The following is a 16,510-nucleotide window of genomic DNA, read 5'->3' as shown; positions in this document are numbered from 1 at the left end:
GACCCATAGTTACATCATAAGTTATTTCTCTCTATAATATTTCAAACATATGTGCATAATATTGTGGCGAGCTCAGGTGGAGACTTGCAACAAAGAAAATCATGAAACTGCTTTCTTTGGAGACATGCTTTTTTATTGGCATTACACAGCCAAATACACCATCATCACTGAACACCTGTAGAATGAGGAAGTATCTAACAACTATCTATAACTATATTATCCTGACTAAATCAAAAATATCTAACATAACAATCTAACCACAATTAATAAGAATTAATAAGAATAGCATGTAGAAACAAACCAACCCACATCCTCCAGTGGCAATGTTTAGCTTTGGCCAGTGAGATGTGGGGACAAGAACCAGGAACAGCAAAAGGTTGCAGCTGCATAGGGGTGAGGGACACAGCCAATGAAGCACTTTGTGAGTTCCAAAACAAAGTGGATGTAGAAAACTTTTCAAAAGGAGTGCAGAGCCATTTCCTCTCATAGTTATTGTCAGGCCCCAGTGAAATGTGAGACGTGCAGTGCAAACCAGCAGGCTGCATGAAATCAGAAGAGGGTGAGGTTTAGCCTTCTGAACAAGCTGCTGTGAAAATGGAGAATGGAGTTTCCACTCATAAGCATTTGTGGGAGCTGATGACTCAGACTGTGACGTGACTCTAACACCTTCTGTAGTTGAAATGAGAATAATGCCTAACTTACACATGAAGTCAAAGCCCATGAGATTAATGGGACACAGTTCTGACAACAAAAATGAATGTTTGAAGGAGAACCCATCGGGAGTGACACATGCAATGGGGGTGATAATTTTCTCCTTTACCACCTGACCTGATGCAGACACATAGTAGGCATGATTCCCACAGGTTAGGAGGAGTTAAAAATCCCCCTACTTTTACAACAGATGATGTGGCACCAGAATCTACCATGAAAGTAACCTGTTTTCCCAAAACTATTAACTGAAAGTTGGGAAAAGCTTTGTAAGCCTCAGATACTAAGTGAGCATAAGTTCCTGTCAGTATAGAGGATAATTTCTCTTCTAACAAAGAAATGGCATGTAAAGTTTTGTCACTTGAGTCACAGTCAGCAAGCATTTCAACATTGCAGAGAGCAGAAGTGTGTGTGTTCTCCACAGCATTCATTCAAAGCAACACATGTTGCCATTTTTTCAGCATGACTTTGCAGCTGTGATACTGAATTGTTTCTCTGTTGTTGTTGTCAGGGAGGTCAGCACATTTCTACAGTGTCCAAACTCTTTAATTTGATCAAATACAGTTCATTGTTGAAGATTAAACTACCAAACAGTATAAAGAGCAGTAAAAGAACTTCTTTATTAAGGCTTGTTTTACATTTTCCATGATGACATTTAATAATAAAATGTTTGGTTGAAATCTGTTTGTTTTTTCAACACAAACACACACCTTTTTTGTCATTTTATATGGTTTTAACCAGAAAAAGTTTTATTTAGATTAACATTTTAATCAATTAATTCATATTTTACAATAGTCTTCTGGCTCAAAGCACAATAAACAGGGTTGCAGAATGACATCTTCTACAGATGGGGTGTTTGGGACAACAGGTGTAAATCTGGGAACAGATAAGTAATATTGTATGCTTTGTTGAAAGATATAGATCTGAAGGTAAGCTGGACTACTGGCATGTTTAAGTAAAAAGGAGGACAAGGTATAGTTGTCACGATTTAGAGCAGTATTAAAGGTGTCTCTGCCGCTCCAAAAAGAAGATACATAGTCAGTGTAGTATTCAATGCACATTATTGGTCAATATTTATCAAAAATTGCGTCGTAAATGTTAAACTTTATTTTCAAAAATGTGTTCAACTGATCCCCCCCCCCATGGGCTTTTGTTTGACATGCAGTTGTTACTTTATCTTAAATTGCTAAGACAATGGGACATCATTTAAAACAAATATGAGGCTTAAACTAAATGTCCATTTTATTTCAATTCGGAACAGAGCTGTTATATATAATTTACTCTGAAGCAAAGCAATTTACATTTTCAAATACTGATGGTTGTAAGTACCTTTAAGCACATCTCCTAATGTTACATTACAAGGTGAGAATTGCGCTTTCACAACAACAAACTAATCTGCGACAATTACAACACAATTTTTGGCGTTACATGAAAAAAGGAATAATTCATGTGGAGACCAGCAAAAGGCTGTTCAGCTTAGAATGTGGGATAAGACATGCAGAGTCTGTTTTGAAAGCTACTTTGAAAATACATGCCGTTAGAGATCACATGTCACTGAATAAAAGAGGTAGTGTGGAAGTTCCTGTCATTGTAACTTCCTGAAAATTGTGAGATGGTTTTGTAATAAGCTGCTTAAGTAAGCAGGCTAATAATACAAGTGTATGGTAATGGACGAGTGAAACAGCTGGTGTCTTTGGGAAGTAGAATTACTTGTATTTTTATTCTTCTGTGGGCGCACCTCCATCAGCCCCTGCATCTGCTGCTCCTTCATCATTTGGATTCACCATTTCACTGTATTTGCTCTTAAAAAACCCAGCCTATGAGTAAAATGAGAAAAAAAAGTTGAAAAAAACACAGCAAGTCTGTATTTTCATTCCATGATATATTGAAATGATCAAACCAGATGAAAGAATGAACTTTGGAAAGAAAACACTGTCATCACTAAACACGTTTAGCAATTTATCTCACTTTGGAAATCTGTGTCATTTACTGAAAAGAATTGGTGTCTCACCTTATACAGGACAGCAGTGAGTAAAGCTAGAAAAGCTAACGCTCCCAGAGATCCTCCGACAATCTCTTTGGTGAAATCTGGTTCAGGATACACTTCTACCTCTGTTTCAATCTGAACAGCAACATGAAATTGTTTCAAGTTCAAATTCAAGCTCCCTGAAATAATAATTAAGAGTAATGTGTAATCTTGCAAACCTTGCGAACAGGGGGGGTGTTATTAGTCGCTGTTGAGAAGAAGACGTACTGGTCTCTATCGTACTCCAGACTGGCCGTGCTGGTCAAGAGGAATTTGGCAGATGGAAGTCCAATCTGAGAGAAAGTGTTGAATGTTGTTAAATTTACATCTGAAGAAATATTCAATTTATTTGACAATATGGACTAGCTGCATTAACTACATAAACTTCACATCAATTACCTGCTCTATCCATCCTGAACTAAGATTGGCAGAGATCGTGTACGTCACACTTTCCAACCTTCCCATCAACTTAGTGCACTTGAAGACTCTGCACCTGGCTACAGAGCAGTCCTGTGGTGGACAAATGCAAATCAAGTATGAAATCTGCAGTACGATATAATGTGCACCTCTTAACATATGTGATTCAACAGTTAGACTGCAAAGGCATACTCACCACTAACTTATTTTCCTTTATCTGAGCAACAACATCAGTGATGACAGGTTCTTGATCTTTTTGTGTTTGACAGTCTGCAATCTAAGAAAAAGGAGTGATTTATGTCACTTTGACTATTTTCCCTAAATCATTTTATTCTACAGTTACATGTTAGCCTTTTTAAAAGGAAGCAGCTGATGACATATTTTACCTGCAGAGTGTTGAAATCCACCCAGATGTCTTTGTTGCCAAGCTTTACAGGAACCTTGATCACCACTGTGAAATTCAGCACCCTGATATGATTTGTAACCTGAGAGAAAGGGAGAAATCAAAGGTTTTAGAGAAAAACTAAACATTAAATTAAGCTGTGTGTCAAGGCAATGAATGTGTTAACAGTAGGAATACTAATGGATGAAGCAATCTGTCACCTTGATTGATTGTTGGACTGGTTTCTGCAAATTATTTTTCCCAAAAGTGAAATTACTGTAGCTGAGGGAGCTGCAGAGAAATTGGAAACATTCAATAAATATTAGATAAAGGAGAACATTGTTATCTATTTGAATATATACATATTTATTTTTCAATTCAAATTGCAAAACGCAGACCTTTCGACTGAAACAAAGATGCTGGACTTCACATTGATCTCTCTCTTCATAGAGAGCTCACTTGAGGGGGAGTGCTGCTGATTCCCACTAAAAGATAAAGATGGGAATATTAATAAAAATGGGAATATTGCGTATTAGAGCTCTATCTGCAGCAGGTGACCAGGACCTGGTGGCATTTGCAGTGACAAAGATCCTCTTGTCAAGTCCACTGTTGGTTCCGATTCCATAGGAGACAATGAAGACTGCCTAAAATGAGGTGAATGAGAGAGGTCACTTGGCCTCTTTAGGCTGGACAGTCTGTACAGCAGTGAGAAGCAGCAGTGCAGCTAACTGACCTTGGATTTGCTTTTGAAAATAGGTTTGTCAATACTGCAGTCTGTCTTTCCTCTAGTTACACCATCTTCACTGTCCAAGGAATTGCACTCAATCCTTCCCTGCATTAAAAGGCACAACATCTTTGTGATTTGGGCAGCAGCTGATCAGAGATTAACCCAACCAGACTAGATCCCGATGCCTTACCTGTAGGGCTGTAAACTTCCTGTAGGAGAGCCCAACTGGGTAAGTGAGAGTAACATGGCTGTTGTATGAGTTTTCTTCTCTGTTCTCCACTGACACAGTTACATCCAAAAGCTCATCAATGCCGACTCGAACCTCTAAGGATCTGACAGTTAATGAGGAACGAGAAGAAGGAAATGAGTAGATCAAGACTGCAGTCAACACAGCATTTCTTTTATATGAACTTCTGATAGCTTTAATAAAGCCACAAATAAAAGCAAGAGAAGAGCCCGTTGAATGTTTTAGCTTTTTCTACTTAAAGAGGAACTATTAGACTCACTAAAATAAAACTTTCCTTCTGTTACTTGTCCTTACTTGGTGAAGTTGAAATCCACTTTCAGGTTGTCTACACAGTTGTTGTCGGCACCACAGTTGATCTCAAACCCTAACTGCAGAAGACAATAAGATGTAAGGCTCATGGTTATAAAGGGGAACGGCACCACTGTTAAGGATTTGTCATTGTTTTGGGACATCTCATAGCAATGCAGAGTACTTAAAATGTTTCACATTAAATGATCAATTTTCAATGCAGCTAGCATGAACTGAATTCATAATAAGCCGTGGTGACAGTAGAGCTTTTAGAAAGATGGTGCTCAGTGAATGAAATGTGTTTAAAGGTTACTCACTGAGTGAAATGTTGTTTTCTGGGCCAGCTGGGAGAGGCTGGGTTTAAGATTTGTGATAGAAGGGACACCATCAAAAGTGAATGTGAGCTCATTCCTAAGTGGATTGAGAATATCTTCTTGACAAGCCTTCAACAAAACAAGGAAATCCTCATCAAAAGGTAAGTTTCAGAATAAAGGTCTTTGTATTATATTTAATCTCCTATGGGTTATTTCAATGTTATTGGATTCTACCTCAATATAAAAATTCACACTGCTGCACTTTTGACCACTTAAGTCAACAGTAAATGTTCCGGTCTCATCTCGTCGTTTGTCGCTGATGTAAGCTCGGTTGTTCGGCATCTTCCGAGTGGCATCCAGGGTCAAAGTGTAATTAATCTGTGCTTCAGCTGAAACAGACCAGAGTTTCATTTATACAAAAATGTACGCACATACAAGTATGTAACTGAGTGGATGAAAATGAAGAGAATGAGAAACCTGTGTTCACTGCAGACTGACTGTGCATGGTAAAGCAGATTTTAGCTGTGTTCTCCAATGGTTTGGAACAAGTTACATTTTGAGTTGGGATTTCATTTGGGCTGAATGTTACAGTTACTTCAACCATTGCTATAGGCTTTGATCTGGAAAAGATACAATAGAAAGACACATGCCAACAACCATTGAATGTAAGTTTAGACCTACTAAAAACTTTTCTGTTCGATGTACACATTCAGGCTACAAACTAGTAAAAAAAAGTTTAAATGACCATAATTATGCGTATCTAAACTACGTACGACTTACCTGAGTAAGACAACTGTGCCCTTTGAACCCACCGCTAAGTCAGGCAGACCGTCCCCACTCTGATCAAAAGACGACTGACTGATTGACATGCCAAAGAACTTCAGTCCTGACTGGACTTCAGAGGCAGCGATTCTCTGTGGAATGGAAAATATTTGAATGAATCAAGCAGAAAACAGAAAAGATTTTATCCGCTGTCTTGTGCTTTCTTTAAGTTTGTTCACCTGTGAGTAAATAGGATTGATTCTTTTGCTTCCTTCACTGTGAAACATGTAGAGGCTGCCTTGACCGTCATTCTCCAAAGGTGCTCCAACTGCCAAATCATTGAAACCGTCTTTGTTCAAATCGGGCAGAACGGCAAGAGAAGACCCAAACCTTCCTTTGTCGGATGCATCCCCTCTTAGTACTAATGGAGAATTGAAGTGACACTCGACATTCTGGTGAAAATGTAAAGATGAGAAAGTGTTTCATGCTTATTAAAAATGTGAAAATTTAACAAAAGAATCGACTGAAAAGCAGTTGATGCAGCTGTCAGGTACCAAAGAGGTTAGTGTGCAAACATAAACTCGTCCTTCTCTATCAGAGTCTTTGTACATTGGAGAAGATATGAGGATTAGATCAGTGTAGTGGTCAGCATCCACGTTCATGGCACAAACCTCCGCCCCAAAGTATTCACCACTCTGAAACAGACAAAAATACAGTTTTCATTCAGTAGACACATTGATATGTTTCAGGTATTTCAGGACCATCTATATAAGTGGTAAATATCTACCTGCCATTGATTTGGGACAATAGTTTGCTTTGTTATCTCGTTTTGGACAGTCCTCACAACTCCTTTGTGTTGATATCTTGGAGCACCAATAATTGTCAGTGAGCCAGCTGAAACTGTAGCCACTGCCATGGAATAACCTAGAATTTAATAGTCGAGTAGTCAAAGGCATCGGTGTAAATATTCTAGTTTAGGCAGTGGAAACAAAGTGGATATACTTGGCAGGTTTTTCATGTGTTGGTCATCCTCTACATATTACTACATGTGGATGGATTCCGATCAACATATTCCTTCAGTAATATAGATGTAGAGTTGTGCACCACAACCAGGTGTTATCTTGCTCTATCGTAATATTCTTACCAAGATAACTGTCAGGGTCTATGTCCCTGGGCTCATATGACACTGTCCTGGATGTGTGTTTCTTGTAGCCTCCTCTCCACTGATTAGCACCAACAATGGACATCTGAATTCCCTGCAATGTAGAGGAAAATGTATTTGGCAAGATCTAAATCTAAATATGTCGAAATCCATCATTAATTCAAAATCCTGGTTATTTTTAACTTTATAAGATTATACTATCTAATTATTATCAAGTGATTTTCATTACCTCTGGCACATAAGCTGCTTTAAACCCTTCTTGGGACATTTCCAGAGTCAGCGTGTCTCCACTGGTTTGAGATCCTGTTATCGCAAAATAAACAAGAGCCGAAGTTTCTTAATGCAACTATAGTCTGCATATGAATTGAATTCAGTGTTTCATAAAGGCTTTTATGCAATGCGCTTATTTAGGCTTAAAAGGTTTATGAATCAAGGCTCAGAGGAGTAACTGAATAACTGTTGAAATGAGACACATGTGAACAGTATTTACTGATGACGCCTTACATCAAGATCAATTTTATCTGACAATAGGACACTGCTGCAAATCTGTTTTGTTAAGGTAATACCAGTACCTTCAATAGAGAAAATTTTATCTTGCAAATTCTGCCGTATTCTCTCAAGCGCTTCAAAGCCATCCACTTTAAACACATGGTCCCCCGAAGGATGAGAAGCAATAGTGTTCAGTTCATTTGTTGCTGAAGAATCTCCAAATGCACTCCCGACCTGAGGATTACATCAAATATATTTGTTGTCATGTACTTCATAGATTCCAGTAAAAGAAAAGGTAATCAATGATTTGAAATAAAATGTAAATCAAATGTAATAAAGATTCTGCTTCAAATCATAGGGAGTAAATTTGCAGCTGAGACATATGTTTTGTAACTTGTACATATATTTTAGAGCTTGTGTCATTATGTTTTAAAACAAGAACAAAATATACAAGTAAGGATCATTTAAGGTTCTCTCTGGGTACTCCCACCGTCCACAAACATGCATATCGGGCATGTCACTCAATTGTTCCTCGGAGTGAGTACGGCCTTTTTTTGTATCTCATTTGTCTCTATGTGGACCTGTCCAGGGTGTACCCAACTCTCGCCCACTGACAGCTGGGATAGGCTCCATTCCCCCCGCGACCCTGAGTTGGATTAAGCTGCTATAAAACATGGATGGATGGATGGATCAATTAAGCAAGTCTGAATATGTAAATTAGCTTAGCAAGAAGAAACCTTTCACAAACCAAAATGAATACCCAATGGAGATGTTCAGTTTGACTTCACCAACCAATCACTGTCTGACCCTGAGCTGTAGCAATATTTTTCACATAGTCTAAATTTTGGTTGCAGACACAGGGGTCATTGATTAGGGATGAGACGAGTCTGCTTGGTGAGTGGAACTGAACATCTCCATCAGGTATTCAGCTGGGTCTGTAAAAGGCTTTGTACATGCAGAATTAATCATTGCACTTGGAGATTTGATTTGTACTTTGACTTGTTTTCACACATTCAGAATTTATACGTTGACACGAGTTACAAATCATATGTAAAAACAAAAAAGCTTATGTCTTCATCTTGGATTTAGTTCCATAAGTAAACAACATTCATAACGTGTCCTGCGTGCAGAAAAAACAGAGATGAAGTACCTCCACACACATAACAGACTCAACCGTCTCATTTTTGTAGCTACATAAGGTATAAATAGATAGAACTTACTCCAATGGCAAAGCGAACAATGTTTTTATTTGCAGCTAGTTGTATTGCTCCATTTAAGTCCCCGGGGTCGTTAGATTTTCCATCTGTAATGACGATCAAAATCTTCTTCACCTCCGACCTGGAACCTCCTGCAGGTGAGAAGACATTGTTCCTGGCAAAAAAAAAGATTTTTAACTTTTAATTTATGTTTTTGTACAGTGCTACATTCACCAAATAAAAAAAAAAACAATGTCAAATATAAGAAAACAATTATCATCATGTCATCGTGTCATTTTACTATCCATACAATAGTTCCGATAAGATAAGTGAAGATATTGTTTTCAACACTAACAGAATTGCGTGAATTGTGTTTTTGACATGAGACAAGGAATAACTGCTTCATCTGTCTATTGTTAAGTTACAGTCTAACGTTTTATCTGACGGAGCATCAGTGTTCCGCCAATCTATATATTAACTTTTAATTCAATTTACACAGCAGGATAATGTGTCACACCCATTTTATAAGTGACAGATGTCGAAAATTACATTCACAAAGGATATTCCTTGTTCCTCACTCGCACATCTTGCAAACTTCTCCTCTAGTCACTCTTCTCTCCTTCTTAGGAAACCAAGACATGTTTCACTCAAAACTCAAAATATTTCACTTAAATCAATTCCCTGGTCACATATAGGATGGTGGAGAGGAGAGAAGGTACCAAACAGGGAGATGTTTACCAAAGCCAAAAGAACAAAGAAACAGGCAGGCGAATAGGTTGAAGAAAAACTGGCAGAGGAAAACCTGGTTGGTACCACGGACGAACTGGCAAATGGAAGCAAGAGGTTATGCCATATGTGGCAGGATGGAATCTCCTCCTCCTTAATAAACACACACCAGGTGTAGCTCTGATTGTAGGCTGTGGCCCTGCACATATATGAGCAGGTGTTGGAATTTGTCAGTGTGCCTTTGTCCCTGGCTAGACCCTGATCTCCAGGTGCTGGTGTGGTGGGCTCCAGCAGTGTGGCTCGTGCATGCTTTGTGTTGACTCCTCTTTCCATTTGAATCCCAGAATGTGTTGACTGTGGCACTTGGGTCGGAGCGTTTCTGTGCAGCTTCACCTTCTGAGTGGTAGGGACGTGGCTCACTGCTTTACCTTCTTCGCCTGCATGGGGAAGCTGTGCCTCACTTCCCAGGCGTGTTGTGGCACTGGTGGTCCCAGCTGCTGTTGTTTCTTTACGACTTGAAATATGGCTTTTTTGTCCAGGCAACCCATTCAAGTTGCTCCATGTCTAACACCTAACCAAATGCTATGAACAGGATTTGAGGAGCTTTTGCTTGGATTGCCCAGTACTGACAATCTGAATCAGTGTTCACTTGTATTTGGGTTTATTTGTTTAATTTTATTCTGAGAATCTGTTGCATGTTTAGATTTATTTATGTTTTAACCCAATTCAGGACTTGTGCTGTTTTAATTATCTGCTTCTGACCACATGTTCATTTAGCTGGCGTTGGTGGAGGGGTAGCGACCTATGCTTTGGATGATGGCCTTGCATCAAATTTTGTAACTACTTTTTGCATTTTATTACAGTGAACTACCACTTTTAAAGAACAGTAAAAATAAAAGATTTTATTTAAATGAAGACTTTACACTGGAATCACATCTGTGGGTGTGCTTCGAACCTGGGTGCTTTGCTATCTTAGATTTCTTGGGGGTGGAAACATAACCTCCAGGTGGCATTGTCGGACTATCTTTAACAGTACCATTGTAGCTTCAAGAGAACATCAAATTCCCTTTGTCATTAGTGCCTTCCCACCCCCCGCCCCCCTTCCCTCATGCCACACATACATCACCATATAGGGTCAGAATGACACTTACACAAGGTGTTTAATGGCCCTCGCAGTGAAAGTCCATCCACGAGACTGCTGAATTTGTTGAATTTGTGTTTCCCAATTGTTGGTTCTAAATGTATTGAAATAATAATGGATCCTGGGGTGTGTGGAGAACTGGACAATGGCAAACTGAAAAAGAAAGAAAACATATGAATATGAGCTGGAAATATTTACTTGCTATGCATAAAATATCCAGTAAAAATAAAGCATTTTGGCTGTTGGGGCGATTAGGGGAATGTGCCAAATATAGATTAAAAAAAGACATGGGAGTATGAAGAGGACGTTTAACTGTTTAGCTTTTATTTGACATATGTTGATTTAGCATCTCATTTTATTTTTGCTGATTTTTAATGGAAAAACACAAAAGCAGTCTTACTTGTGTATCTTTTCCTAAGAGAGACGCAATCAGTTTTCTCACAAAAATCTTCATTCTGTTAAAATCAGCAGAATCAACACTGCCTGAGCCATCCAACAGAAATGCAACGTCAGCTTGGGTTTGACACTCTGTTAAAAAGAAGAGATGGATCCATGTCTCAACAGTTCTCTGCACAGTTTCCCATCAAGTGAGCTTGTTATTACTTTCAGTCATTGGAGTTAATTGCAGCAATGTTGAAATAAACGCAGTTTTTCTCAGATCATGTAAAGGAAGAATTTATAGAATCCCTGAATCATGAGGACAAAATGATGGAATCATGATTCGGTGATTCTTTGAAATGAATCATGAACAAAGAAGTCACATTTAGTACTTTGTTGCACCTTTTCTAGCTGTAATGATAGATTTCAAGACAGCTATGCACAGAGTTGTCAGCCATGGCTCTTTGTGTATTGTGAGTTTAGGCCAATTTATGTAATTTTTTTTCACTTCTGAGTTACATTCAGTTCATAACACAGCAACACTAACAACTTCCCTGGTCCTTTACCTAACATCAACCACATAATACCATTGATTGTTGAAACTGTTTTCTTCAGGCAGTCATCTTTATATGTTTCATTGGACTTGCACCAGACAAATGTTTCAGCATCACCTTCTGGGCCAATCCAGATTGGTGATTCATTACTGGAAATCCCTTTAATCCAATCATCCACAGTCCATAACTGCTTCGCCTACTGTAATCATGTTTCAGTGAAAGTTTACATTTGATTCTCTGGACATAGATGCCATGTTCTTCAGCTGATTCCTTGCAGTTTGGCCACACAACTGACTCTTGTTTCTGCCCCTTTGTTTTTCATTTATATATTGCTTTAAATTTTCTGTTGACACTTTGATGTCTTTATTAGTAGACCTGTATGTTTCCCAACCTATCCATTTAGTTTTTACTTCCTCCAAATTTTGGACAGAGCTGTCTGGGAATAATTAACATCTTATTGCACAATCTGAGAGAGTGCAGTTACATAATCACTATAACTACCAGATCTTATGCTCTGGGCTCACTCAGTACACTGTACAGAGCACTGATCCAGTCCTGATCCAATTTAAATCTCAACAGTTTCTTTCTTGTAGAAGTTTTATCCTTCCAATTGTTTCCACTGATGTGTCTCTCGTTGCCATGTTTCCTGCCAATCAGCCAGCGCCTCAGCACACTAAGGTGAGGAAGAACTCTCTTTTACCTGTTTTACATGTGCACATATCTGTTCTAGAAAAGCAAATTTAAAAGTGATTCCATAATTCTTTCCTCTGCTTCTTCTAAATGAATACTTTTGTGTCATATTTGAGATTTATTTTATATTGTCCTGCAAAATAAACTGAACCCAAAACCTTCAATAGTAATGATTTCATATTTTTTAGGTTGTATAGGTTGTTTAGTTGTGTTTCTGGTGATATGCATGCTCTACTGTGTGGTGAGTAAATGTGGTGATCCTGCATTTAAAAGTCATTTACCTTCAATTGCAGACGGGACAGTTTTTTTAAGACTGTTATATTTGTCTATCTCAATACAAAGACCGTTGTACATGGTGATACTTTTGCAGTCTTTCGGAATGGTTGGACCACACGCCTGTAAAAGACACAGGGTCAGGTTTGTTCAATAGGTTGATGATTCTACTGTCCTTTAAGCAATACATTTCAAGCAGCATGAAAAAGTTAACATTTTTCTGCAAGTCACCTACTCACCACTGTGGTTTCTGTGTTGGGGTTACTTGTCATTGCCAAACCAAGGGACATGTTGACTACAGACTTTGGAACTGTAGAAACGTTCAACAATTCTTAAAGCACACAGTCAAGAAACTATGTGACAGTGAAAAAAACACTAAAGTGACAACTAAAACTACAGCTACCACAGGTTTAAATACTCCCTGCGTAAGAATGTAAATAGTAACAAACAATACATTTTATCAAGACTGGAATGCAAAACATAATTCAGTTTCACAAAATTTCAGAAGATTCTGTTAAAATTTTGAAAATTAAATGTTTCCAACCTTGAAGTTGCAGACTTTGACATTGATCAGTGGTGCACTTAAATATTTGCCCCCTTTGATTTCCTGAATACTGTTTAAAAGGGGCACTGACGAGCAAGCTAAAGAAATAAAACCACACAAACATTTGAGAGGGGCAGGCTGGTAAGTTGAGACTCTTGTGTTTTTAATTAAGACACGTGATTATAGCCTTGTTGTTGTGAGATATGCATATTAAAGTTATCACAGGAGCAAATTATATGACAGCAGTCACCTACATTAAGCTCTATAATGCATGATCTGACTCACTCTGATTTTCTTTGCACCACCTGGTAGCCAAAACCTGCAGCAGCATCCTTCAGGGACTTCCAAGCCAGAGGTTCAATATTGAAACAAAGTGCAGCTTTTAACACTGGGGAGTGAAGAAGTAAAATCCACAGCATTAATCTCATCTAAAGCCAAATTTTGATCAAAACAATTTAACTGAAATAATCTCAGATGTAAAATGAGTGTAAAAAGTTTACTGCACATGTTGTTTTGGGTGTCTCGGGGTGAAATGATGTGTGTCATTACTTTTAATACCACTAGAGAGCACTAAAGTCAGAACTTTTGTGATTCAGAGAACGGCGCCTGAAAAACATTCTGCAGGCTGAAGTCAGATTTCCTCTCGTCCGTTGTTCTTTGGTTTTGATCAACTGCAATATTTATCCTTAAAAATAGTATTCTAAAGACACACATACAATACAAATATGAGCAATTTCCTTTATTTCCTTATGATAAGTGATTTTTGGGGGGGCAGAAATAAAATGTCATGCATGAAGTTATATAAAGATATTCAAAATGATTAGAAATATTTTCTCATCATCAGCTAATTTGACCTTGCATACGTTTAGCTTTTGTCTGCTTATAGATCAGCTGGATATTGAGGAATTTAGTCTCCTTGTGTATTTCAAAGTGTTTGACATCATGTGAAATCCTGTTTTGTCATGGTTTCCAGTGAATAAATGATTAAGAATGAGAATAAAATATTTCATCATAGTGAAACATCCCCTCGCCCTGTTCTTTGTTTTGTCACAGACACACCCACAGTAGGTTAAGATAGATTTTTAACTTCAGCAGTGTCAGAAAATATGTATGAATTAATTTCTAGTAAGTTCCATGTCTTGTCTTATTGAGTCACTAAATACACTTTCATCCAATGCCGCCGTTTTTTGTAAACCAGAGATTAATTATTTTGTTTGGTTTCCACATTACTGTTGCATTTAATGATTTAAAATATCTACTCAAAACATTTCTACAATAAAAAAGTTGGAACCTCATTTAGTCATTGACATATCTATTAGATCTATTATATCTAGTAGATTGATTCACACAGCTCTTATATCACTAATTATTGTTTGCTACTCTCTTTTGCAGTTCACATCTGACAACATGTATTCGTTGAAATGAAACTATCAAATTTGTGCAGAAGCTTGTCTTACCTGATAGTAAAAGAATAGCTGTAACTGTCCAGTCCATTGTTTTACTCCCATGAAACGTAACTGAAAGTGTGATGTAGCCTACTTTCTGAGCTCAAACAAATGTATCTAGAAACTGTGGGAGGCAGATAATATCTACTGGTTAAAGTGTCAAGAGAGAGCTATTGAAAGCACAATGCAGAAATCCTAAGAGGGGTGCTTAAAGGTAACGCAGTCATTCAGAGGAACTCTGGTGTAGGCGGAGTTACAACACAAAAAGTACTTTGGTTTTCTGGGCTGCTGAGATGGGCTCATTGAGCAACAATAACAATTAAAATAGAAAAGTAAAGGCCCTCATTTAACCTCAGCTCTTGCTGCGCAGCTGAAGTTTTGCTGTGAGAAGGGAAGTAATCATAAGAAAGTTTTGTGAACCATACATTTTAATTCACACTTTAAATGGTAGATATGATCCACTGCAGGAGTGAGGCTTATCGTCATTATACACATAATGAGAATATCAGACAAACATAGCTTTTTCATGAAGCCTTACAATGCGGATCCTTTTTGTCCAAAATTATGTTGTTAGCTTTTGCCTCCTTTCACATAGACGAGGTGGAGAAAGACAGCTAAATTTTACCATGCGGAAATATCTGAATTGGCCATCTGTCTCAAAGACCAAACACGACTCAATCCAACTTCTTACTGAAAGGACAACTTGAAATACAAAGGCTCATTTCTCCTTTATGCATTACTGACTTCTAATCTCTCTCATCCCATCTCTGATTCACAAAATTTGATAAAACGTAACCTTTGTTCGAAGAAGGTAGTATGATTTGAGAAATTAACACTGGATTCAATATCTGCATACTTTTTCTCTTCTTGCTCATTGTGGTTAACATGGTACATTGACTGTATTTACATGATTTTGATGAATAAGAGACACTGCACTTGCTCTGTGGAAGTTAATGAATATGGTGTGTTGTTTAGCCTTCCTTTTTCAGTGCTAATAGCCGATTGGATCTATATGTGATATGACTGTGTCAAGAGCGGCAAGAGTGTTCAGTCTTAACACGTAATCAGTGGTCTCTTGCAACGCAAGACAGAAAAAAACCTGTCTGCAGCAGTACTTTGATCATGTAAAATGATAGCAAATGACAGACCGGCTTTGTTTGAAGCATCTATGCCTACTGACTAATTCCGCCCAGTCTGCACAGGAAGTGAAGCTCCTCTCTTGCTGCTGCTCAGTGATAGTGTGTTCGCCAGTGATAGCACAAAACTACACCAAATGCTATAGTCACGTCTTTGCTGCAGTTTCACATCTCAAATGTGTGTTTAATGCTCTGTCGCGACCTATCTGAGTGACAGTATGACACAGATATAAAATGAACAACTTGGCTATGTGCAAGTGCAATCTTTGCCAAGCATGGTGGTTAACCCCCTTCCTTCCAAGCAACGACGATCGAGAAAGGTCAAGAAAAGGTCAGGGATCAATGCACTGTGTTGCTGTATCTGGCTTGGATTTCTACGGGCAGGTTTGCAATGTTGTCACATGCTCTCAAAGCCCCTGTGCAAGTGTATGTGTGTGTGCTATTCGTGCATACTCCATATAACACAGTTTTATTCCAACACATTGCCTTTAAAATTAGCTCTATGTGACAAGATGCTCTTGTTTGATGGAGCAAATTTGAAACTGGTTGCAGTTGTGAAATCTTCACATTTCATTACAGCATCATCAAAATACCTTAAACTTGTGTGTAAGGGTTCAGAGGTGCACGTTTAAAAGGTCATTCATTTTGTTTAAGGTCAATAAGGGGGACGCTGACATCAAAGTGAGGTTAATTTAGGGGTCTCTGTACTCATTCTAGACAACATCTTTAGCTCATCCATCCATTAGGTTCAACTATAACTTATGCACCAATTCTACCTGTTTTACCCTCTATATACATCCCAACCCAACTGTCCCACTGTGTCACATTTTTTGCCATTCACTGAACAACTCTTTGCCCTTTCACTGGCTGCTCACTAATATGTTACTCCAGCCCAAGCCCTGCTG

The 16,510-nt window shown here is 38.2% G+C and overlaps 1 protein-coding gene across 2 annotated transcripts; it reads right to left on the bottom strand.

Annotated features, from left to right (window-relative positions):
• Positions 1–132: 132 nt before the first annotated feature.
• On the bottom strand, positions 133–14,667 carry LOC142373843 (integrin alpha-D-like). Of its 2 annotated transcripts, XM_075457283.1 has the most exons (31): positions 14,482–14,667; positions 13,310–13,412; positions 13,025–13,122; positions 12,720–12,790; positions 12,489–12,603; positions 10,986–11,113; positions 10,596–10,738; positions 8,743–8,893; positions 7,606–7,756; positions 7,263–7,336; positions 7,016–7,127; positions 6,659–6,795; positions 6,426–6,566; positions 6,111–6,323; positions 5,890–6,023; positions 5,587–5,729; positions 5,344–5,498; positions 5,113–5,238; positions 4,802–4,875; positions 4,451–4,592; positions 4,267–4,365; positions 4,098–4,177; positions 3,932–4,018; positions 3,755–3,824; positions 3,538–3,636; positions 3,348–3,428; positions 3,134–3,244; positions 2,914–3,027; positions 2,720–2,830; positions 2,419–2,525; positions 133–539 (listed from the first exon to the last, which is right to left on the bottom strand). In XM_075457283.1, exons 1-30 carry the CDS (start codon positions 14,516–14,518, stop codon positions 2,427–2,429), a joined length of 3,399 nt encoding a protein of 1,132 aa, XP_075313398.1. In that variant the 5' UTR covers positions 14,519–14,667; the 3' UTR covers positions 133–539; positions 2,419–2,426. The 2 variants fall into 2 exon arrangements, with proteins under 2 accessions (XP_075313398.1, XP_075313397.1); XM_075457282.1 differs by lacking the exon at positions 133–539 and having other exon boundaries at positions 1,793–2,525.
• Positions 14,668–16,510: the final 1,843 nt, after the last annotated feature.

This window comes from Odontesthes bonariensis, chromosome 23 (genome assembly GCF_027942865.1).
Source record: "Odontesthes bonariensis isolate fOdoBon6 chromosome 23, fOdoBon6.hap1, whole genome shotgun sequence".
Taxonomy (NCBI): Eukaryota; Metazoa; Chordata; class Actinopteri; order Atheriniformes; family Atherinopsidae; genus Odontesthes; species Odontesthes bonariensis.
Note: the sequence above shows the minus strand (reverse complement) of the source record. Positions and strands in the feature narration are given on the sequence as shown.